This window comes from Falco cherrug, chromosome 2 (assembly GCF_023634085.1).
Source record: "Falco cherrug isolate bFalChe1 chromosome 2, bFalChe1.pri, whole genome shotgun sequence".
NCBI lineage: Eukaryota > Metazoa > Chordata > Aves > Falconiformes > Falconidae > Falco > Falco cherrug.
In genome coordinates, this window is record NC_073698.1 from 77,461,046 (window position 1) to 77,486,841 (window position 25,796).

The 25,796-nt window shown below is 38.2% G+C and overlaps 1 protein-coding gene across 1 annotated transcript in view; it reads left to right on the forward strand.

Annotated features, from left to right (window-relative positions):
- The window catches only part of DYRK1A (dual specificity tyrosine phosphorylation regulated kinase 1A), an 88,093-nt gene that overhangs the window by 48,732 nt on the left and 13,565 nt on the right, over window positions 1-25,796 (forward strand). Inside the window, exons 3-4 of the mRNA XM_055701499.1 lie at window positions 15,529-15,734; window positions 25,262-25,354. Of these exons, the coding sequence (XP_055557474.1) occupies window positions 15,529-15,734; window positions 25,262-25,354 (299 nt within the window). The remainder of the gene's footprint in view (window positions 1-15,528; window positions 15,735-25,261; window positions 25,355-25,796) is intronic.

Sequence of the window (25,796 nt, forward strand, 5' to 3'; positions counted from 1 at the left end):
CCTGAAAGCTGTTTTCTTTGGTCAGGTATTGAATAATTTATATCATGTGAGACTATTGCACATGATGTATTCATCCCTTGTTTAGCTCTTACATTAATGGTTTGGCATGCTAGCTGTACATTGATATGGTAGATGCTTTCCATTTTTTCTGTACCAACTGTTTAAATATATCTTGTGCCTCAGTAACTACAAATGGGAAATGACTTGAATTATTCTATTTCCCTTGATGGTTTTTATGCGTAGGAAAAGATTCTTTTTTTAATATATATGTATTTGTACAATAGATGAAAGGAGAGCTTTAAAAATGATTCAGATATTTATACTGACTTTATATTATGTGCAGCTGGAAATGCATGTGGAATCTGAAAAGTGAAGTTTAGATGTTAGGCTAGCTGTTAGCCACAGGTATTGATTAGGTACAAAATACTTGGGTGTTTTTTACCTCTTGTCCTGATCCTGTGGTTTGATGTGTAGCAGGTAATTTATATTCAGTCTTTAATTAGTTTTGCACTGTAAACTGAAAGTCGTAAGTATTGTTCTTTATATTCTCTTTGGAGGCGGGGGAAAGGGAAAGCACTGCACCAATACGAGAAACTCTTACTTAACTGCTGATAAAAGTATTACTTTGAGAGGACAGTTGAGCAGACTGGGAGAAGGATTAGTGCTGCGAAGTACTGGCCCAGGCTGGATTGCTTGGAAAATCTTGTAAGCCTATGGTCAGATAACACTGCTGCTGCTCACTGCTGTTGCTTCTGCACTGTTACAGGGTTTGCTAGATGAGCATAAATCAAAAAGCAGTAATTAAAAAAGCTAACATGAGGTAAAGAATAGATGGAATTAATTTTTTTTTTGGTATGTATTGGAGTGGTTAGTGCACATACTAAGGTAATTGCATATATTTTAAGGACACACAAGGAAATATTTTGGTAGTTTTACTACTGATAAAATTTCCAAAATTAAGCTGTTAAATTTTCTAAATGATTGAGCCAGTAAAGCTTCAATTTCTGTTTGCATCAGGCTGTGGAGCTGACATTTTGAGCACTTTTAAAAAGCAGATTCTGTGATTTAGATCTGAAAAGTTTTGAGTGTTGTAGGGATTGAAAAAGAAATACAGATGCTCTCTCCTCTTTGGCAATGGCCCAGGTTAGTGGCTGACAGAAAGTCACAGCCCTCCTTTAGCCGATCAGCGGGCAGAGAGTAGTGTCATGATCCTTTGAGGGTTTGAGACACAGAGGCAGCTGCTCCCACCGTTGCTTTGTATCCTGTACCTGGTGTGTACCTGGGCAGGAGATGCCGGTTGCCAGTGTCAGGCACCTTCAGCAGGCACTGGAGAACGAGGCACACACAAACCCCGATCTCCCAGGTGAGCGAATTGCAGTAGCGCTTCCACATCGCTGCTGGGCTGTGGCAAGCGAAGTAAAACATGCACGGGATCACTCGTGTCCGCCACGGTGTAGAGGGGAGCTGTGCAGCTGCATTCTGCTTTTAAAGAGAGAGGCAACTGCTTCCAGAGTAAGTCTGTCAGTCTTCGCATTTAGAGACTCCGTTTGAAGGGGGCTGAGCGATGGCGGTTTTCACAGTGCACATCCGTGCGTGTGGGAAGGGAACCTCCAAGGAGCGCTGGAAGTGGTGATGGTCAGTACCTGCTGTACTCCCCACGTCTATTCACACTGCCACAGGCAGAGATGCCTAACGATGAATACTCTTTCAGATAATCTGATATTTTTTTTTAAATTGTTGGGGAAGAAATGCTTCTTTTCTCATGCGATACTGAATTTCTTACGTTCAGTCTTTACTGGTGGTGGATGGAGTCTGGTTAAATGAAATTAATTTACTTAAAATCTGATGGTCTAAACAAGAAAGGATGTTGTTTCTTAAAAACAGGCAAACAAAACCGAAATTGCGTACTGGTGAAAAAGGGAATGATGTGTTCCGAGTAGCATGCACTATCTGACACAGCTTAGCAGCCCATATGATTTTGTGAGGTGATGTAACTAAGCCAGCGAAAGGGAACTTTCCTGCTTTTGAGTCTAACCGTTGTGTAAAGCCCTGTGAGGAATTTCAGCAGGGAGATACCACACTTGGAAGCGTCTGAATACGATCTTCTTCGGCTATTTTAGCCCCCCGGCCCTTCCAAAGGCATTCCTCAGGCCGTCCGTCCCGCGGCAGAGGTATTTTGCGGGAAGGGAAGTTTAAATCCTAATGCAGCGCTTAGCTGTAATCCCCGTGTATCATTACTGCATTGCCCTGCCCTTGCTGTGGGGGTGAAATGTAGAACATGAGTCTAATCCGCGGTAGATGGAGCTAATTTTGCTTTAAACTTGAAAGTGTTAACAACAACTTGAAAATGTGACAAAGCTCAATTGCATTTCTTGTTTATTGCTTGTTTTCCGATTGGACAATAGGCAGCAGCTCTACCCTGGCAACTGAGGGCTTTGATTTGCATAGCCCGCTTTGATTGGCCACTTGGCTGACGAGCTCGCCCAATCAGGCGGCGGGGTTTTGGTGGTAGGCTATGCTAATTACCCGCTGTTGCTGGGGTTCGGGGTGGTTTCCGCGCGCCGTTCTGCTGCATTGTGTTGCCTGGTGAGCGGCGTTGATAAATGAGCAGTTAATGATCTGCAGCAGCGCCCGCGTACTGAGGGCGGGCACGGGTTTTAGAACAGAAGCGAAAGGAGGATTTAATTGCTCTTCAGTCTCGCCCTCTCTAAATATTGGCCGTGTGAATATATATATATGTGCGTGTACCTGTGTGCGGAGATGTATATTAAAAAATACGTGTATGTATATACACCACGTTAATTTAAAAAAAACCAACACCTGCACTGGAGTAGCTTTCAAGCAGGAAGGAGTGCTGTGTAGATGGAAAAGGACTGTGGAAAAGGACTGTTCTCGCTATTTCCCCACTTAATTAAAAGAAATAAATTAAATTGCCTTGTACTGAAGTAACCAGATTTATGCAGAAAGCATGGCTATGGAACGTTAATAAAGTCAGCATTAATATCAGTGCTTCCTAGACCTCTGTACCTGAGATAAGTATCTGTAGCTGGTGTGGATATAGAATAATCTATTTCTAGAACACACACTTGCCTTTTAAAAATGGTGTATTCACATGTCTTCCTCTTTCCCCCCCAGCCCTCCAGGAAAAAAAATCAAAATGAAATCAAACCCCACACCTAAACCCAAACCACACTTCAGCTGTAACAGTTGAGTCTGGATTTTTTCTGTCCTATATATCTTTCCTGTCTAAAAATATTGGGAAATGTGATCTTAAAATACATTTGTTGCTTAAATCTGTGTCTGTTTGGGTTTTTTTGCTGCTTTCCAAAGCTGCTTTTTCTCCTGTTCAATCATGGATTAGTTTACCTTCTTCAGTCCTCTTTCCCAGTCGCTCCCTCTGTCTTCCTCTGCTGTCCGGATTGTGGGCTTTCTTTACATAACTACTCATGTTCTGCCTGTCCAGCTTGCTAAAACTGACTGTAAGGCTAAAGAATGTTTTCTTTCTTTCTGTTTGTGGTGTGGGTTTTTTGTTTGATTTTTTGTTTCTGTTTTGTTTTTCCCCTTCCCCTTAGCATAGCTATCAATATATGCCAGAGGTTTGATACCACCTAGCAATTACTAGTAACAGTGGAAATCACTTTCACTGGCATGTTTTTGACCAGGTATAATCCTGGTGTCAGCAGATTTGGAATCCTTTGAGTTCAGTTGTAATTGAAATATTGGTAAGAGTGGTTCCATTTGACAGCTATTTCTTGTGAAATATTTTTTGAAAAACCTCTGTGCACAAAATACTTTAAAAAATGTTTATAAATTTGGATTAATTGGTATTTTAATACCAAGAGAACAGACAGCATTTTCATTATTTAATACTTAGGAATAAGTTTTGTTTGTTTCTGAAACTAAACATTGGAGCACCTTAGTTCAGATGAGTGATAGTCTGCAGCCATTTAGAAGTTGTGCTCATCATGAAGACCAAAGCTTACAGTTAAAAAGCAGCCTATGACTAAATTGAATTTTTACTTTGGTGGAATTTTCAATTTTTTACTGTTTTGTAAACCCTTCAGAAAACTGACAGCAGAGGTAAATCTTAATTGCTCTTGAATAAAGCAAATGTTTCCTTCTAGTAGGGAAACTTGGTGATTTCTAGTACCTTTTAGAAGCTAAAAACTAAGATACAATTTGTGTGCACTTGGAGTTTGCTTGAAGCATTCTGAAATGTTAGTGTAGAGATTCTTTTATAGCATGTTTAATGGAATGACTTTCATAAAATCATGTCAATTTAAATTTTATGTCACTAAATTTCTGTTGTCTGTGTTATGAGATTACCATGATTTATAAAATATTTTTTTATTTTATGCTTTTTACTTACTGAATTTGACAGAACTTTCTGCATAAACAGTGTTTTCTGTTTGTATTTTTCACAGGTTGCATTGAGAACTGAAGGACAGGTGTGGGCCTTTCACCTAGATTAAATATTCTTACACAGTTGGTATTAAGTAGTTGTTTTTAAACCTTTGTTCGGGATAATAGTCACACTTCATTCTTTGTTTTTCTATTTAAAGAGCTGTTACGAACTTTCGCAGTGATGATAGAAAAAGTAGATCTCCATTTTCCCCTGGTTTTATATTCCCTCTTTTTTAATGTCAGGCTTTTCATTAACTTTGAAAACTTACAAACCACATAACCTTAGCATAAATGTATAAAATCATGAAATAAACATAAATTTGTAGGAGGAGAGAAAAAAGAGGTATTAGAACTCTAGCCTTGGCACATGTTAACTAGCATTGGTGTCTTCTGAAAAAGGAGTGGTTTATTCTTTTGACTATTTCAATAATTTTTGTTTCAGTTTTAAAGCAAATGTTAGTCCTCCTCTTTAAATATAGTTTATTAAATGTTCAGTAATTAAGTATTGATTGTTCAGTTATTCAGTTTCACTTCCTAATTTGGCATAATGTAAATACCATGCTGGGCTGAATCATCCAAACTACTTGAATTTGACCAGTGTTTCTCAAGCAACAGGTTTATGATGGAGAGTTGGACAGAGTTACAGTGTGGTAGGAGAACTTTTGAAGAATAATAAATATATATTAGGAAAAGATAAAACCTTCAATAATAAATCTGTTGGCATGTATACAGTTGCACAGTTGAGAGAGAATGTTTCTTGTTCTCTAAATACTAGAATATCTTCTCTTCGAGGATCACATGCAGGCCCTGTGTCAAAAGGGAGTTGAAGAAAAATAATAAACCAATCACCCAATAGTAGAATAAATGAAGTTGCTGATGTGAAGCCTGTCATTCATTCCTTCATGTCAGTATCATTGCCTCTTTGCAAGAGGGTAGCCTTAATTTTTGTTACTATTCAGTAGAGGCCATCAGATGAAAAAGGCAAGTTCACAACAAACAAAAGGAGGTGGTGCTTAATGCTGACTGTAAGCTGTGGAGTCTTTTGCCATGCAGTCTTCTGGGTGCTAAAAGCTTAAATGCAAAAAGTGGGTCAGAAAGTCCATGGAAGAAGAGGATGTATAATATATATATGTATGTATACACATTACTCACAAGGACTCTGCTTTATGTAATTCCTGGACTGGAGACTAGGTGAATATGCCAGCAGCTACTGCTGTATGCTTGCCCTGTTCTCTTCCGAGATGACTGCTGTTGGCCACTTTACAGACAGGACACTGATTTGAATGGATCTTTGATTTGATACATGATTAGTTCCTGTGTTAGTGCTTCATTGCTTGAAAGAACTATGTTACTTTTCAGTCCTTAGTCCAGCATGAATCAAGTACCCCTTCTTGTTTGGTTTTGCTTGCGAGCAGGAATGAACATCTATTTCAGACCCCTCATTTGCTTTACTTTTCCCAAATTTTTAAAACCTAACCTGTAAAGCTGCTCTTCTGTGGAGCTCTGTAACAGATTTACCTACCGGTATATATGTTCCTTGTCTTTGTACGATCTTTCAAATTTTTTACATACACAAAACTAGGAATTTAAAGTTGTGGCACCCTTTTGTGTTGAACTTGTGTCTCCCTGTTCTTCTGCAGAACAGGATAAAATCCAGTCTTGAAGGATATTGCAGAAGGAAATTGTTGTTTGTGAATTAAATGGATACAAAAACAATGACTACTCTATAGAATATATATGCAGACAGTAATAATTTTATTCGGAGCACAGTCTGAGGAGTGTCAAGGACATTATGTTAAATACAATGAAAATAAAAATATCTATTGTATGGCAACCTATTCAGTGAGCACTACTTCCATTCTGTCCCTTAAAATAAATAGGGTATTCATGTAACTAAATAATATCATAACTTACTTTCATAGATGCACTAAATTAAAACTGTGGAAGTATTGTGGTGTTTCCAAGCTTTCGTGTACAGTACTCTTCAATTTTAATGTTCTTTCAGTCCAGTGTGTACCGGGGTGGAGGCTTCTGGTCTATGTGAAGGCCTGTGCACAGGTTCAGTTCTCACTGTTTACCTGTGGGACTGTAGGGTTTTTTTCAGATGTATTCTTAGGCAGCCTGTTTCTTAAGAATAGAAATGTGAAAACAGAATTCTCATAAAGCTTAAGATTATTAACTTTGAAAGTTAGAATACTTGTGTTTCCCATAGGTTTTAGCTGAGAATTTTGGCAATCTTGGGCTTTGTTTATAAAAAAAGTAGTTTCACAATATTTTCTCAGCTCTTAAGATTTTTCAGAGTATACTCAAAGTAATATTTATATGTTAATGAAATACAGATGTGTATGTATTGTTGGCAATGAGTTAAATTATAAGTTGCTCATGAATTTTAGAATTTTCTGTCTCTTGTTGTGGGAAGATTATAGTGAGCAGGGGCATTTAGCCTTTCTGGTACCAGATTTTTGAAGTGGCTAGGGAGAGACACATAACACAGTCTCCCCCTGTCGCAGGTCTTGGCCACCATATTCCTGTAGTAGAAGGAACTAGTGTCCCCTGTAGAAAAGCAATAAAGCACATGCATGCAAGTCCTGTCCAAAGTGCACCTCCTGCTGCAACTCATCTAGGGAAGAGGATAGTCAAGGCAGGCACAACAGCGTCAGAACAGTTAAGAAGCCTGCTCTTGGGCTGTCTTTTCTCCAGGTTGTCTCTGCCATGTGACCAGACACATGACAGGCAAGTCATGTCAAAGGACTGCAAACTGTTGGGAAAGACAGCACCCAGAAGTGATTTTATGTCACCTCCTAAGCATTTAGTCTTCTCTGCAGCTCTGTCCCTTAGGAAGGAGCACAAGCAGGAAGTTTCTGTGGGCAAGGTATATTGGCCTAGTGAACAAGACTGGAAAGGGTGGTTGTTTCTAAGTTTAGGGCTTAATTTTGCTTTGAGAGAAAGTAGCATTTGGCATTTCTTTACAGGGAAGCTGACTGAATCGTTATTATAGAATAGCTTCTGTAGTGGCCATTCTTAATAATATAATTCCTCCACAATAATATAGTTCCTCCACAGAAGGAACTGGTGTGGGATATTTATAACAGAGTTCTTTGTTCTACAGTAGCTGCTGCAGGTAATTTCCCTTTGTTCCCTGGGTTCTTTCAGCTTTCCTCGTTCCAGAGCAAGCTGAGTGAAGTCAGTGTACCTTCACATTCTCATGCGGTCATTTTAAATGCAATGCATGAGGACAATAGGGAAAGCGGTGTTTCAGTAGAGCAGTAGTTCACTTAGAGTTCAGCTTGGCATTTGCTTTTTGCTTAAAAGATGATTGTTCTAAACTCTAAAATCCCAAGTGTTTGACATTTATTATGCTTAGGCAGAGCTCAGGTAGGTCTAACTTGTCTTAAATGTGGATTTATTTGAGCAGAGAGTTCTCAAGATACAAGTGTTTGTCTCCATTGGTAATGGCTCACTGCCTGTTTTAGGATGTGCTAATACAATGTAGAGGAGGTTGGGTATTAAAACAATGCAAAGATCAGTTGTCTTGCTTTTCCAGAGTCGTTTCTTAGAGGTACAGTCAATGTAATAGCTGAGGTATCATAATGCTCATTGGCGCTGAGAACTTCTCCAAACATGGATTTCAAAAAACTAGGTTGACTAGTGCTATGCAAAATTATTAATTTTGTAAAAAAAGGTGGATCTTACATGAAGGAAGAGGGCTGTACAGTTCCTCAACTAATACAGTATTTTTCTCTGAGGAGACATTTGGCTATTTTCACATTCAGTAATCTGAATACAGAAAAAAAAAATAACGAGATGGGAGGATGCTTTCATCTGTGGTGGCATAGCAGGGACTGGAAGTAAAAGGATTTGAAGTCTGGACCAGTCATATGCAATACTAAGAACTACCGTGCTTGGTCTGTGGTGAAGGCCCACAAGCTCTTCAACTCCGAGTGTGGAAATGAGAATACCCATTGTGGTGAACGATACAGTTCACACTTTCATTCTCTGGTCGTGTTTTTCTGGCAGGTTCTCATTCAGCTGCGAACGTATCGCTGGTATGGAATACCTCTGCTGCACATTGCTGAATGACCCAAATAATAGACAGCAGAGATAGAAAAGGGAAAGTGAGGATGGGGCAGGAGGGAGAGGAGGTGAAAGGAAGCTCAAAACATTTAGGGTCAAAGTGATGATCTTTATAGGGAAAATGTTGATGAACAGGAAGAGGAGTTCTAGCAACACAAAGAGAATGAAGTAAGACAAGTTGTGCAGAGGTGAAAGTTTCATATTTCATAATGAGATGACCCCACAGTCCAGGATAAAACCCCCAAGGATTATTGCCACTGATTCCAATTTAGTTCTGCATTATTTCTGCCAGTTAAATGCTATTGTGCCATACAAGTCTTTAATTTATGGATCCGATAAAAAGGTTTGCCTCTTCTTTGAGCTGAACTGGACAAAGAGGTGGGAAAATGAGGACAGCGATGTCACTAGGAAACAGCCAAGTGTTCTGCGGAAGTAGTAATCACTGCCTGGAAGCCAGGTGCAGAGGGCTTAGGTACAGAAGGGGCTATGAAGTTGTTAGAATTTTAAAAGAAATCAGTTACATAGCAGGTTAGTGGTAAGTTCTCAAACATGGGGAATGACTACATTAGAACTTTGAAAGAAAGTATGAAATAGAATGCTGGTGTGACTTTCACTGCTTTTACTTGCCTCATCTTGCACAACAGTCAACAGACAGTGAAATATTTTTAAAGCTGTTGCAAAGGTTATGTTGTGAAGCAGAGGACTCTGTGTTCTGGTGTCATGAAATCAAGGTCAGGTGCTGCACTGGAAGATGCTTTTGTTGGTCTTGAAGGCAAGCTTGTGTAACTCAGAGGGTCAAAAGTGTTGTAATGGTCCTTTTTTGGTTTTCATTTTACATTGTGACATAAGTAGGTATGAAAAAATATTAAGGAAATGTCACTTCTTTTAATGTGCTAATGATTCTAATGTCTGAGTTTGTCTCTCTTTTTATCCTTCACTATAAGTATACGTAAATAAAATACTTCAGTGGAACTGTGACAAGAGGGACAAAGAAAGTCACATACGTACCTTGAAAAGCAGAGTATATCTTTAATGATATACTGGGTGACAGAACTGCGAAGAAGCTATTTAATTGGTACTGGGATTTTCACATGCAGTCCTACATGACAGAGGAGCTGACCTAACAACTCCTGATTCAAAGGGAGAAATCTTGTCACTTACTGTGTGCTGACATTTGTGGCACAGTCACAGAACTGTTGAGACTGGAGGAGACCTCTGGAGGTCACCTGGCCCAACCTGCCCCTGCTCATGCAGGGCCACCTACAGCTGGTTGCCCAGTACTGTGACCAGCTGGGTTTGAGTATCTCCCAGAACGTGTTATCCACAGCTTCTCTGGGCAAGTTGTACCAGTGCTCAGTCAGTGACTGTGAGAAAGGCTGTAGCATGATTTCTAATTCTATTAGACATCAGCCCATCTTGTCCAGGGAATAGACTTTCCAATGGCCCAGTTGTATGGAAAACTTCGGTTGAAATTTTTGTACTGTATTCTTAGATACCAAATTCAAATGACCACAATACACACACTTTTGCAGAAACAACGATCTGCTCATGGGGTGGGCACACAGTCACCTGCAACTCTTGCCATCAGTTGGTGAATATTTATGCCTTGCTTTATGTTGAAAGCAGGCCAGCAATGCACTGCACCACTTGGTTACCTTATGATACTTTTTTTTGGAGGAGATGATGCCTAAATTAGTTACATAGACTGATGTCAAAATGAATCTAAAATGGGTGAGGTGGAAATTGAAATTTGAAACTGCATGAGTTTTTAAAAATTACGCAAAATAGTACCAAATGTTTTCCTACATTAAACCAACTGTGGTTTATTTATAGACTGTTCAATAATTACCAGCTCAAGTATTTTTCTACTTTGAGTTACTAAGTTCTTTGATAATTGGAAAAGTCATTTAAAACAAAGGTATTTTGAATGAGGGAAGTTATTTCCCATCCTCACCAAATTATCAACAGGTTGAATATATTCTTGCACTTGGGCTCTTCCACTGTGTTAAGATGATGCTTTAAAGAAATGAATGTTACCTTCTTCCATATGTTAGGGCAATCCTTTTTTGCAGTATCTGCATTTTCATATAGTCCTGAGTTATGAACCTCGTTTGAGGTTATAATTTAAGTTTTCTCTGTCATATGTATGCTATTGGTATATGTTTAAAAGTAAACATTTTCTTCTGGTTATGGTTAACAGTGGTTTGTTCATACAGTAATGTAGCATTTTATTAATGATCACTTCTTCCTCACTTGCTGATTTCCAGAGACAGTAAATTTACACAAGTCAAGAAGTTACTATTGTTATCGTTTATATTTTGCTTATATTATGGTGTATGGAACGTCTAATGACATAGAGTATTCTGAACAGCTTCATTTCAAAAGAGCTGTTACATTCATGACTGTAGGAGAAAAGGAATATATACTCTCGAGGCTGAAACAAGGGATGCCTGCTGTAGCTGGACCTTCTTTATGACAATTTCTGGTTTAGTTTTGTCACAGGCAAATACATGTTTGCTGTAAACTGTCACAACTTAAACTGCAAATATACATACAGGTATATATTTTTGTGCCATTTGCTGAACTAACGCATTAGCTAAAGCCCATTCATAATGTAATTCTGCCCACTCCCAATCTGTAATCTCTTCCCTTAATGTACTTAATGCATAGAGATCTTGGCATACTTTTTGTTTTCTGTCACTTGGTTTCCTTCCCAGGGTGCTTCACAACATGTTATCCTTTGAATTTACAGTGGTTAGAAAGGAAGATTGATGATTGGCTAGACCTTGCTCCTTAGATATTTGTATCCTGTAGAAGTTGCGGCTGTGGCATGGTAGCGAGCCCCTGTGGATGTTGGTATTCCCGTGGTGGTCAGTAGATTTACTTTTTTGAATGTCTAGAGCTCTCCAAATGAACTTCAGCCACCAGGGGTTTTGTGAAGCTCAATTAATAGATGTACACAAATGTTCCTTTTTCTATAGCTGACTGACTCCTCGGCCTAAAACTAAAGGAGGTCAAGATTGCTATTCTAGCCAATTCATCTTTCTCCCCTCATTTCTTCCTAACATGTCATTAGTTGTTTCTTGGCTCATAATAGTAAGTTATGAGTGTTCTCTTGGGATTAGATGTACCGGGGTAGGATTGCAGGTATCCTGGAACAAAGTCTGAAATGTGGCAAGGGCAGGTATTTCATCAGGGTCTATGTCCTCAACATGATTTGTTTTTGTTGATAGCTAAGACTGCTTTCAGCAACAGAAGTGTGTGAACTCCTGTATCTCCTGTTTCACTGACAGTAAGAAATCATAAAGGTGAAAATTACTTGGCTACTGATCTTTCAGAACCTTGTAGCTACAGTTCTTAAACTTTTGACCCAGGTAGTTCTTGCTTATTGCTAGCATGGTTAAGGGTTGATACCACCATACTCACAGAGACTATTAAAATGCCTTTCTATTTGGTATAAGAACATGGTGTATGAGCTAGCTGATTTCCATCTGTTTACTTGTAACAGACTTTGCATCATGAAACTCTTGTCAGGCTCTTGAGTTTAATAATGTCCCCTTTTCTGAGACTCAGTACTGCGTTGTGAAACCAGTTTACATTTCTTCCGAAGAACAACGGTTTGTAAAAAGTTCTTTATTGGATACAATTTTGATTCATGTATGTTGACATCATAGGTTGTGTATGACTTTCCTCCAAGCAAATACGTAACTGCTTCTTAGTCACAAACATTAAATCTCCCCCAAAAATGTAAATTGACTGAATAAAGAAGTAAGTTATTTGCTTAACTGTGGTTCTTAGAGAAGCTTTCTTTGTGATTCTGCAGTCCAATTGCCTTGTTATAAATTATGAAGCTCTGTTTTTCTGGGGCATTGCTTTTGCATTGATTGAGTTGGTCGAAGTGACCAACATCAGTTTGGAAGACCGGGAAGACTATAGCCTCACTGTCCTGACAATGGACTCCGACATTGTCGGAGAAAGGGTGTGCAACTATGGAAAGTTTAAAACTGAACCGAAAGACTGGTATTACAACTGTTCTTTTTGTGGAGTAATTATACTTCTACTCCCTGCCCCCCCCCCCTTTTTTTTTTTTAAGTACGTGTATTGCATTATTCAGTTTGTCCTCAGATTTGTTGTGATCTTTGGGGTGAGTGTCAGAAGATACTATGAAGTCAAATTGTAAATGACAACTCCGTCGTACTGGGATTTTTGTGTGTATATTTGTGAGCCTTTTTTAAGGGACATGTGCAAGTGTAGAATTTTTTTAAATTAAAATTTGTTTTTGTTATCAGATGTGCTAGATATCTAGTATGCTATTGGGAAACTGTGGCCTGGGGTAAAACTTTTAAAGTAATTGGCTCTATAATTTAGAATTAATGGTATTTTTTGACTATTTGATTTAAATATTGTTTTGACTTTTAATTCAGTCACCATGATGTTGCTAAATGATATTATTTTTCTTCAGGTTAAGCAGAATTAAAAGAACAGAATGTAGGCATAGCAGATAATGTCTTACATTTGTCCACCCATTCTTATGGCACTGTTTGGTGTATCTTGAAAAGTAAATGTACACTAAATTTATCAAGTTGTATAGATGGAAGATTAACTCTGATTCTGTAGTAGAAATGAAGTTTGAATATTAAGAATATATAGTAGCAAGGAAAAAAAATTATACTGTTTTTACATGGTCTAATATATAAATTATATATTTTTATATATTATATATTTTTTATATATATATATAATTTATATATATATAAATTAATATATAAAGGAACCATGATTATCTTTGAGAGAGATCAGCTGATGCGTTAGAAACTTTGCACATAGTTTTCCGCTGTATTTAAATATGAACTTGTGAAGTTCATAATCCATAATTTTAAATTTAAAAAAGAAGATGACAATCTGTTGTCCAATTCATAGGTGAATATAAGTTGTTACTTGAAAAGAGAAAAAGATGAAGTATTGTAAAAAGTTTACACTCAGATATTTCACTGTGTCTTTAAATGTTGGAGGACAGATTCGGAGCTTACTGTGATCTGTATTTGTTAAAAACCATAAAGCAATTTTTAATGGATGTTTTACAGAGGAGTTAATTTTCTGTGCAGTGTTGACTTTTAGCTTATAATGGTTTGATGTCATGAATTTCTTTATTTTATTTCCGTTTGTAAGGTCATCTTGATACTTCATCGTGTTACCAGAGGCACTGTAATGCACACAAAAAAGGGGTTTTCATTTATCATAGTTCCTTCATGAAGGTCTGGGGTGGGGGGTTTTATTTGTTTGTTGTTATTTTTTTGTTGTTTTTTTTTTCCTTTTCTTGTTTTAAAGTAAAATTTTGAAGATTTAATAAAACATTGTGAAAATATGTGGGTGCTTGTGGGCAACCGATTCGTTTTCTGGAGCAGTTTGTTCTGTTAAGTCTTTTAGTAGTACTGAATTGTGACACTGGAGAAAAAGACCAGTGGTCTGTCAGTGTATGTTTCACTGTACAATTCTACTTCACATCTTTTAATGTAACAGTGATTATACTGTGTATAGGCTTCCTTATTTATAGCTGTTGAATATGATTTTTTTAACTCTTTTGATTTAACATACTTCTCTGAAATGATTTTAATGTAAAATGGTGTTTGATTCCATCCCATGCAGTTCTGCTGCTGCTCTGATAGGTGCTGAGTCAATGATGCAGTGTCATTTTCAATATTTTATTTTTTCTTAACTTAGAATAGGTGGTGAATTGAGCAGTCAGTCATTTTTAAGAAAGTCAAATTGATGTGTGGTGTTCATCTACTGTTTTCCACTGATTTTCTTGCAGGGTTTTGATTGTAAAAGAAATGGAGATTTCCCTTGCTGGTTAGGTGCTTGGTTGTTTCATGTCTTGCTTCTAAATTTAATCTACACCAATAATTGTGCTTCTAGATTTCAGCTTCTGATTCCACACGTATTCCTTTAGTGGCAGTGTTGGCTTCAGTGCACCTGGCTGCTTGTCCCATCCTGCTGTGTTGCTTACATTGTACCAACATGGCAACCATCTAGAGGATTTCCCCACTCTGGCGTATTCAGCAAAAAGAAAAAGGACTAATGTTAAAAGTGGAGCATGCTAAAACTTCATTAGCAAACAAAGCAAGCCAAATTGTACTTTAACCTGTCCTCTGTTTACTGTTAGAGGACAGTGAAGGTGCAAGTAGATTGTGAGCCACTTAAATGCCACCTGATGTGTCAAACAAGAGTTGAGAGGTGTGGGATCTGTCCCGGTTAGAGGCAGATTCTGTGCCTGTGGAATCTGGCATTTTTCAGGATGTTACGGAATCTAGTACTTCGGCCTTATGTTTTGCCAGTCTCCTGCAACTTGACACCAAGTGTTGTGTTTGTCTCTTGCTGTGCAGTTGCTTCTTGCAGTCTGATTTCATATTCCCAAAAAGGAATTAATTCAAGTTACAGTGCTTGCTACCTATAGCTTGATGAAACTCAGCAGTAGGAGTTGGAAAGCTGGGCTGAAATACAGCATGCGTTGGAAGAAGGGTGGAAGTTAAAAATGTAGGCTAGCGAGCTAAGCAGTTTGTAGGAAGGCATAAACATTGGAGCCAGGGAAGATGAGCTGCTAAGGCTGGGCAGTAGCTTTTCTTCTCCTTCTAGTTTATTTTGGTACAGTCAGTCCAGAATGTTGCTGTGAGCAACCTCAAAAGGCAGAACTTTTATGTTTTTCTGGCTTTCATGGAATCCATACACAAAATCCGTATCTTTGCAAAGAATCCCTGTCAGATTCTGATTGAATTGACACATAGGTGGAGATGTTAGAGAAGGGATGTTACAGGTAAATAGGGATAAACTATTAATGAAAAATTTGTTACAGTGAAATGGGAGGAAGCACTTCAGCTAGATAATCTTTGTGTAAGGATGATTTCTGCGTTCATTGTGTATGAAAAATCCTGTGTATGTTAGAAATGGTGAAACTATTAGTGTTTATAACCTCTGTAGGCTAGGATGAGGGCTAACTGAGGTAAATATTTTTCAGGCCGTTAACTGCATTGAAAACTCACATTGTCTTTGCAGGAGGAGAGACTTCAGCATGCAAACCTTCATCTGTTCGGCTTGCACCATCGTTTTCATTCCATGCTGCTGGCCTTCAGATGGCTGGACAGATGTCCCATTCACATCAGCAGTATAGTGATCGTCGGCAGCAGAACATAAATGACCAACAGGTTTCTGCCTTATCATATGCTGACCAGATTCAGCAACCTTTAACATTAACAAACCAGGTAAGTGATTAAAAAAAAAAAGTAATTTTAGATGTAATAATTCTTTCTCTAAATATATAGACACACCTGTAAATTACAGGATCAGAGCATATGTTTTTGTGGTCTGGGGTTTTTTGGTTTTTTTAATTAACTCCTGACTCTTCAAGGATGGGTGGACAGCTAAGTTTCTGGAAGTTGTTTTTAAACATCTGGTACATATTTATTGTGATTATTCTACTTCTAATGTTTTTCAAATGAGAGGGGAGAAAGATTGTTGAAGTGGAGAGTTGGAAAGAGAGTTTAATAGTAGCTTTTTTTTTTTTTTTTTTTTAGGGCTGTTTGATGTTAGAATATGATTGCTTTATTACTTGTTCTTAATGGACAGCATTTTAATGCAGAGTCACTGGTTAGTGTATTTGGAATAGAGAGGTTTGCACAAAAGACACAGTTAAGGAACATATGCTTTGTTAAAAGCAAAATCTAAAGCTGTGCTATCATTGGGGTTTTACTGCTACTAATTTATGACTTACTATTGCAAGGAGGTAAAATTAACACAAGGATTATGATGAATATGCATGCTTTTGAGCTGAAAAGATCAATGTTTCTTCCGTACTGGCTTTTGAGTTGCTAGAACTGCTGGAGTTTCCTAGCTTAATAGTGCTAAGTTGCTAGCAACAAGAGCTAGTATTGTCCAGTGTAAGAGATAATCTTATGGCACAGTCCAGTTGTGGAGATGCGAACGCAGATAGATTTCAAAGCTTCACATGTAGAAGTCTGTAAGTCAGAGCTTCAGAATTTGGTGCAGGCTGATGAGGCATGTTTCACTTAGAGGATTTGAGAGTGAAGTCTCTTGCTGCTACTGGATTCAAGTCTGTTCTCATGTTCAGGATGGTTTCAGTAGATAAATCTACAGTACCGTCAAGATATGCTTTGTTGGTATTGCTCTGTAGGAAGACACTTCTGCAGAAAGAGGGAAGGATTAGAGAGGATGAGAATGGTCAAACTAAATGCCAGGATATTTGATAGTAGGATTTGGAGATCTGTAATGATTAGGGCTCTGTGAAGAATGGCAAAGTGAATGAAGCCGGCAAAGGATGTTTTTACTTTCATGAGAGTCACTCAGTAGGAACAGTAAATCTGTTCATATATAATAGTATTTAGCTTGAGAAACCTACAAAGGTATTTTATGTGACTTTTTCGGTTAAAGGTTCACCAAAACCTCCACAATGAGGTTAGTGAATCAGTCAGCCAATTAAGAAAAGTTGCTGCATTCCTTAAACCTTTCAAGGTACCCCTTATGTAAGTGCTGCCATCTGGCATCACATTTGTCAGCTTTAGTGTGCATTAGTGCTTCGTTGTTCATGTTTTCAGACCAAACAGCAAATTCAAGGAACTTCAGGATGTATCGCCATCCGTTGCTGTTTGTAGTCACAATGGCTTTAAAATGGTAGTTGAATAATAGAAAGCTGAAGAATAGTTTTCAGGGAGTAGCCAAGAATTGTTGACCAAAGAATGCAGCCCATTGAAATGAGGATGTAGATGTAGGGAAAAAGCTGTGTTTGGCTTCAGGAAGTTATCCATATGAAGAAGTGATCAGCTGGCCACCTTGATAATGGCAGTCAAGCTGTCTTCGTAACACTAACGCTCTTTTATAGAATCAGTGTTTTTATTTTTCCAATTCCATCTTGGTTTTTTCTGCGTTGTGGCTTCTGTCTTCCTATTTTACTGTAATTGAGTTGTTGAAGTCTCCAGTCCTCTGCCCTCTGCCTGAGCAGCTCAGAATTGTTACTCCTTTATCTTTGTGACCTGCTTTCAGCACCTTTGGCTTTGATGGTGGCCAACTCTTTGAAGTCTTGTGACTACTTGCCTTTCATGACTCTTTTCTCCTTTGAGTTCTTGTGCATCTCCCATCAACAAGACCCAGGAAGAGTTCTCCTCACCAGATTCCAGTTTGATGTGGAGGTTCTATATGAGCCTCTATTGGGGAGTCTCAGTGGCATTTTGCCTTTGCACTGCACTTCTGGTTAATCTTATCTGCAAAAGCAAATCCAGCTGACATCTTTATGCTAGTGAGTCAGATCATCTGTTCTAGATCAAATCTTGTCTCTGCAAAAAAAAATTCTTGTTCTTTCTCTTTCAATAGCCTTTTGTCAGCTGTAGTTCATCTTGATTGAAATAAAAATCTTACTTTTTTTTTTTCTTCTTATAAATGCCACGGCCCTCTATTGTTGAAGGTGTTGCTGTCTTATATTTCTCCATTGCTGAGGACTGCCGTCTTGCCTTTTGCTCCAGATGTAATAGCATACCATGTAGGTTTTAATGTTTGAATGATACATACATCTTAACAGTTTCTTTCTTTATTACATTTCTGCAGGAATCTGTTTTATTCAAGGTATTGCCTTGAATATGCTGCAACTTGTTTCTCTTTGACCTTGATAAAAGCAGTTCTGTCCTGTATATGTCAATTCTGTAAAACAGTTGCAGAGATCATTTTCTGAACCGTCCCTGCGCGGTTGTTTCATTCTTCTGTTGGAATCCCACAACTAGTTCTTTCTGTTATGTACTTGGCTGTTACTAAAGCTTCTAACACCAGACTAACCTTTTAGTAATGGCTAATTCTCTTCAGTCACGTAAGGTGACAAATGTCTGTTTTCAAGTAGATACAGTTAGGATCATGTTTTTAACGTGGGCAGCAAAAGGAATATATTGGCTGAATGTCTGTGGTAGAAGGCCTGCTTGGTAGTTTTATCTAATACAGCCATAAAAAAAACAGGAGGAAGAGCAGGGTGACTTTTGGCAGACAGAGGAGGTGTAATTCTCAAAGGGTAGATCCTTTCAGTGCAACGTCTTGCATCCAGTCAAACAGACAAGAAGTTACGTCTCTGAGCTTCAGTTTCCCAGAATTTCCTAAGGCAGCAGTGACTGTCAGCAGCCTAGACGATTGGGTCAGCTTTGGTGCTGCTGGTTTCCACAGCCTGAAAGTCGCCCATTTGGGTGCAAGCGTCCCACAGTTGGTTAATAGCGAGTCGCCAGCCCCGTGGCTCCTGGGAGCGCTCCGTGACCGTGTCGGCGGGGGAGCCGGGTGGGCCATCCGAGCGGGAGGCTGTCCGGGGCGGCTGCGGTTGTGCCGGGACCGCCGGGCAGATTCCTGTCCTTTCCCGAGCTCCAGCCACCATCTGCTGGGCAGAGTGCTGCACTGCACCGCCTGCCTCCCCGCCTGGCCGCCCGCTGCCTCGCCAGCTCGCCTGGTGGTTGGGAAGGCAGCCCTCTCTCCCTGTGAAGTATTCCGTCGTTTCGATAAACTCGCTTCTGTTAAATAATTTGCGGAGCAGCTTAGCCTATCTTTGAGTGACTCTTTCACCGAAAGAATTGAGAATGCAAATGTGATGAAGGTTGCTTTCTTGCTTGTCGCGTTTGATGAGCTGTGTAGACACAGAGTATTTTGTCTAAATCCAGACAAAATTGACTTGCTTGAAAATTAAAACCCAGGATGAAGTGTCAGCTTTTGGGATGCTAAAGTTTTATAGAAAGAATAGGTAGCATGTAGTTCTTCTCTGAAAATAAATTTCTTCAGGTTGCAGCAAGATATGTAAGGATACTGCTTCTCAGTTGCTAAGAGTAGCTGTTAAGTTTTAGCATGTAGAACAGCATTTTCTGTAAATGATGTAATTTTGATAAATAGCAAAGATGATCTCCCTTATTATGTTTTTTTCAGGTTATTTCTTGTCTTTCTTTTTGCTGAAGACAGTTTTTAGAGGAGTATTGTATCGTTCAAGTTCCTGTAATGATTTTCATTCATAACTAAATAATAGGGAAGCTAGGCCTTGAATGTTAATTTATTGTTTTTATTCCTGCTCTATCTTGCTTGTTTTTTGATTTGTAATGGCTTGCAGACCATATTCTGGTCTTTTATGAATCATTCACAGTTGCAGATTAAAGGTTAGGAAACAGTAATGACAATTTATATTAAAGTTATATAAATCATGTGTATTTATATTCTGCGTTACCCTTAAAATATTATTTACATAAGCTTCACTTGCACCTATTGCTTTATGTCTATGGTCACCAAAACCTACTCATCTCATCATTGGCAAGGAGCAAATAACAGGAAGATACTTCAAAGCCAGCCAGGTTGCTTTGTTTTTCACTTATTTATGAGGTTTTAAATTACAGTTAAGAACTTCCATCTCTGTCTTTTTTTGTTGTTGTTCTTTTTTTTCTTGTTTTTTCTTCAGTAGTTAGGTTTGAGGCTTTTGTTTCCCCAAACCTGCTGGATTATAATGGTTTACTTTAAATCTGTGATTCACCAAGTGCCCAGGCCTGCTGGCAGGATGGGGGTCCTGCTCTTGGTTGTGTGGTCTTACCTCTCTTGAGTGCCAGAACCAGCTTCAGGAAAACAGTAAGAGCGTGTGACCTAGAGTAAACAGAAAGGATGAGATCTGTGGGACTTTCCTCCTTCAGCAGTAACAAACAGTAATACTTCTTTGTCCGATTCAACACAGCCTGATGTGAATAGAAGATAAAAGTTTTCACAACTTCAGACAAGTGTTTCTTTTCTGCTGTGCTAATGTTTGTCTTCATCATAGATACGGGGATCGCCCAAAACTTTTTTCAGTTTAAGTACAAAAGATCAGAAAACTGATCTATTTGATAACAAAGTTGAGTTGAGATTCCTGGGCAGATTTTGGTAACAGATTCCAACAGTTTAGCTTTCATAAAACACTTGGAATTCAAAGGTCAGGCTGACAATCTAAACATCTTTCTCTCTCTATGTATCTAAGATCACTTACCACCAGCAGAATTCTAGGTTTTACTGACCAGATGTTGGCCAGAGATTTTATTGATTGCAACTAGATAATTGCAAAGTTAATGTGTTCTAGCAGGCAGTAGCAAATTATCAGTTACTTCAGCTACCTAATCAGCAGTATTAGTACTAGTGATGGTCAGACTTCACCAGACTGTCACGAATGTGAGCATGCAGTTTGTTTCAGTAGAAGCATTTCTCTCACTTTCCATTTATCTCAGACATTTTTTTAGAAAAATAAGTTTACACTCTGGCAGCAAGAATTTCAGAGTGGGGCTTTTCACTCCCTTTCTCTCTCTGCTCCCCACTTTTTTCTTTTTTGTTAAACTGTTGTGCTGAGTCAGACAAGGTAAAATCTTGGCAGATGACCCTTCTTTCCTTGCTGGTTTTATTTAACTGTTTTAACTTTAAACTTAGCTGTTTCTTAGTATTACTTTTATTCAACAACCTCATTTATTTGGGGAAGGAAGCCAGAACAGGAGGGAAGTACTCACAGAACACAAGTCAGTGATTAAAGTAGTTAGACTGAAATTTTGTCCCTACCTGCATACAGTTCCGGCTCAGAGTACAATCAGTTTGAAGAATAGTCTTAGATTTCGCTTGTTTCGTTCTTTGACACACACGCTTTTTTCTCCTTGGTAATTTTTCTAAAAACTTGAAGTTTGCTGTATATTATGGGGAAGTGTGACTGTGGTTATAGCAATTAGACATCTGTTTTGCTGACCTTCTGGAGACACCGTCTATTATTACGTGGCTGCCCACCGCGATATGCTATTAGCATTGACTTCCTATCCTATATTATTGTGATGCAAGAAGGGTTTTGAATAGCAAGTTGTGTTAGGAGATTAGACTAATCCATTCAGTTAATATGAGAGTCTATTATATAGGCCTTTACAATGGGAATTCTTGCTAAAAGTTGCCCTGATAGTATAAAATCTTCGTTATTTATTCTGTTTGTGAAATGGAATGTGTACTGTACACAAACAGAACTTCTCTTTTTTTTCTCCCCTTTTAATGAATGTGGATGGTAATGGATCTTTCTTTTTTTAAAAAAATCTGAATTAAAGCATTCTATTGACAGAAAAAAAAAAAAATATATGCTCAGAATTTCCTGTAATCAAAATAAAATGCATTTAGTGAGGAGCAGTGCCATCTGTTTTTTAGGTAACAAAGCGTATGTCCAAAGAGAGAGAAATACGTTGCTTCTTCCTTCATTCATTAAACCTCAAAGACTCTGCTAGTTAAAATAACGTACCTGAGTTAAAAGTCATAGTTTCCTTAAAACATGGTTTGTCTCAAATGTGTCAAGTACACATAAGTGGTGCTATCGCTTGCCTTTTGCTGTGTCATGTGTGTTTGATTAATAGGTAAGGAAATAAAATTTCAGTTTGTTACTTGTAATTTTCATCATGGTACCATCGCAGGTAGCTGTACTGTTTCCATTGAGACTTAAGTGTGGACCAGTCAGAATGTGATGGGTATTTACTGACTTAAATAATTGTAACGAAAGTAGTTTCTTGTCTCTCAGTGTTTAAATACAAGCATATATTTTGATTTGTGTTCTATCTTTAGGAAGATCTGAGGTTGCAGTGTTGCTGTCTGGCCACCAGATAGAGACTGAAGCTTGTGCAATAGGATCTTTCTTTTCCTGTCCTTTTGTTTTTTTCTTTTGTGGTTGAGCATTTGAAGCTAAGAGGGAAATCAGTACTACCCCAATGATAAAGAATTTGTGAGCGTTAGTGTATTAAAATGGATAATGACCACTTTGTTCCATAGTCCTCCATCATCAGGAAGAAGGGAACAAGAGTCTCCAAAAGGATCTTGGAAAAAGCAGAGAATGTTACAAATTTTGCAATATAACAGGGGGAAGGAGAAAAGGTCGATTCTTTATCTTCTGTCACCTAACACTTTATGAACCCAGGATAGCAAAAAGTACCTGTTAAAAAGTTCATACAGGTTTAAAATGTGCCCTCAGACATGTGTGGCTGCCTAAATGCACAACTAAAAGCACAATTTTCAAATAAGGTACTGGCAGGAAGCAACATGGGTTAATCTGCAGGATTGTAATTATTTATGATTAGGGAACAGCAGCAAAATATTTTTTTTTCCTAAGCTGTTTATTTCAGAGTTGAAATTAGATTATTTTTTTTTTCAGTAAGCAAGCAAATTTGGCTTATAAATTAGAAAATAAATATGAATACTGTTCTACAAATTCCCTTTCCAAATTGGAGCAACCTTAATGTCTGAACAGTTGATCTGAACTGTGGAGTTCTTCCACACTATGACTCTTTCCTCAAAACTTCTAACTTGTGTAATGGAGACCCTGTGGTGGTTATGTCAGCCTAGGACAGAGACTGGTCCCTGCCACTATTCGTGCACCACAGCATGGTTTCTTTTACCAGCAAAACAGTGTTCATGTGTTCCAATAATCTCTTTAAGTCAGATTAAGAAATGTAAAGGAAATACTTGCATCTGAAAAGCCCGTAACAGTGACAATTGTGATTTGGACTAGACACTGTTTAGTAGTTTAACAGTGCTGGGAGATGACCAAAAGACGTCATATTTAGGTGTGATCTGTTTAATGGTTTGCATTTGTTTGACAGATGAAAGGAAGAAACAAAAATGTTTTGTAAATCTCAAACAGTTTGTTTAAGAAACTTTAAAACAGACTTTCCTGATGTTTACAAAATGGTCGTGCTTGTAATTAAAAAGAATTAAGGGATTAATTTGGTAAACTTGCTAAGGGGAAATTGACAGTAGTGGGCATATCCAAAAGCGGATTGAATGTAACAAACCGGACACGACTTGGGTTAAAATTCCCTGAGGGAAGTTTAATTGTATCACATCATCTCTTGAGAAACATTCCCTAATCAAAAAGACCTCAAATCCACAGTCTCGCAGGGGTATAAAAATGTTACGTGGGCATATTTGGGCTGGTGTGTATCAAAGCTTTCTGTTGCCATTTCTCAGGAGCCTTCCTTTCCTGCCCCGCTCCTCCTCCAGAACTCTCTGGTTTGTCCATGCTCTGTCTTGCTTTCTCTCTTGCTCACACTTTTGTTTTTCCACCCCCGCAGTCTGCGCATCCACCAGAGGAGAGTGTGAGCTTAGCTTTTTAGTATGGTTGCTTGGGTACCTGAGTTCAGGTGCAATTTCAGAAGCACAGACTCTTTCTCTTCTGACTGCGAGAGCTTCTTTGGATCACTTCAGTGTGATTTTTTTAAAAAATATATATTTATTTATTTGGTCATTGAGCAAAAAAAATGAGCTATTTGCACAGCCGCCATTATATGTATTAAGTAATACCATAAAAGATACAGAGACAGTTATGCTTTTCCAGTTTGTTTATTAGTTCAGCAATACTGATACAAAAATCAGTTTAATTATTTTTGTTGACCGCTTACGCTCTTTCCTCAGCTCTTCAGGAGACTGCATATCAGTTTAGCTGTAATAGGAGGCAGCAGATGAGATTAAGCTCTTGGAAGTGAAGAGGGTTATGAACATGAGTGTATTTGATGGCATGAGATGAGATAAAGTTGTAAGGCTGAGTGTGGTGGCACTTGGTCCCTCTTAATAATGGTGGCACTGACCCTCTTAATAATGAGTAAGGAAATAGAACCAAGCTTTTCTCCAAAACTTGTCCTGCAGTTTTCTGTCATTGGGAAGGCAGGGAGTAGAGGCAGGCAGGCTAGGGGACCAGTCCCACAAGCCTCACCGCTCTCTCTCCTAGCTCCCCATATGATGCTGGCACTGGGTGAGACAGAGAAGTTGCCAGACTGTCTGGTGGTAGAGTTGTGCTGTTAAGTGTCTGCTGAGCAGGTAGTCAGCTTTAGCCAAACAAAATGGTTTGTGACCTTTCTGCCTTCTCTTTACTGGGGATACTGCTCACCTCCAGCTTGCCACTCCTGAAAACAGGAGCTTTATCTTCTAAGATTTCAAACAAATCTTAAGGAGGAATAGAAGTTGATTGGTAGATCCATTCTTTATATGGTGTATGTGTGCAAATTAAGAGGCACACAAGTAATTTTATCACACGTAAGTCTTGTTTCTTCAGGAAACCAGTAAAAAAATGGCCTACTGTTGAAGATCATTTTGTTCTAAACGTAGTCAATTTTAGGAAACGCAAATGAGGAACATAACTACATTTTCAGGGATGTTGTTTTAAAACTTTGAAAGTAGGTGTGGTGTTCGTGTACGTGCTTTATATTTCTTTAGATTGTCTTTAGGATTTAGATTTAGGCCTGGATATTGCAAAGTAAGATAGACCTGAAAGTCTTTTTATTTGGGTTTTAATGCAGTTTAAATGTGGAAACAGCCACAGTTCTGCAGTAATTATTACTGTTAACTTCCATTTGTAGTTCTAATGCAGCCATACATTAAATGTGGTTATAGTTCATGTATCAGTCATGAGGTAGGGGAGTAATGTCAGCAAGAATCTCTGTTGTCAAAGGAGCTTATTTTTAACTGAGGGGAAAACTGTTTATTGGGATTAAGCCTGTTAGGCATAATGGGAGGAGAGGTAGGAATCTTGGGATTTTTTTCTAATTAATTATTTTAAAATGACTTAACTAAGCTGTTAATTTATTTTGATTCCTGTATTTATTTTTATTTTTTAAATGTCTGTTTAAAGAAAAAAAATAATGCAATGAAATTACTCATTTCTGTGAGTAATATCATGATTTGATCTAGTAATTATATCATTAAAGTCCTAGCTTTTTTTCTAAGTTATGATATGGTAATATTACAGAGGCGGATGCCCCAAACGTTCCGTGATCCAGCCACTGCTCCATTGAGGAAACTCTCCGTGGATTTGATCAAAACATACAAGCATATTAATGAGGTAATGGCTCCATTTATCTTTGTAGTGTGTATTGGTGTGAAGTTTTTTGTTTGCAATACATTATTAAGTATGTTTTCTATTAATAATCTTGTGAAGATATTAGAAAAATCATGCTTTCTTTCTGTTGTTCACATCTCATTTGAGATCATTGATGTCGTGGTCCTGCTTTCTGTCCAGCAGACTTTTTTTATCCTGGATTTTATTTTCTGTTGTTTTATAAACAAATGTTAAGCTTCTCTTTTGCACAGTAAGGAAATACGAGTGGCACAAATCCAGTCTTTTAGCTCATGCTATAAGCCTTTATGAATGTGTCTAAGGGCTTTTAAGGAAAATTGTAAAGTGTTTTCCCTAAATATTTAATGAAATATTATTGGCAAATGTAAAATATAAAAATTATATGGCTAATATGGGAAGACAGTTTGTTTCTAGCTCTTTGGCAATT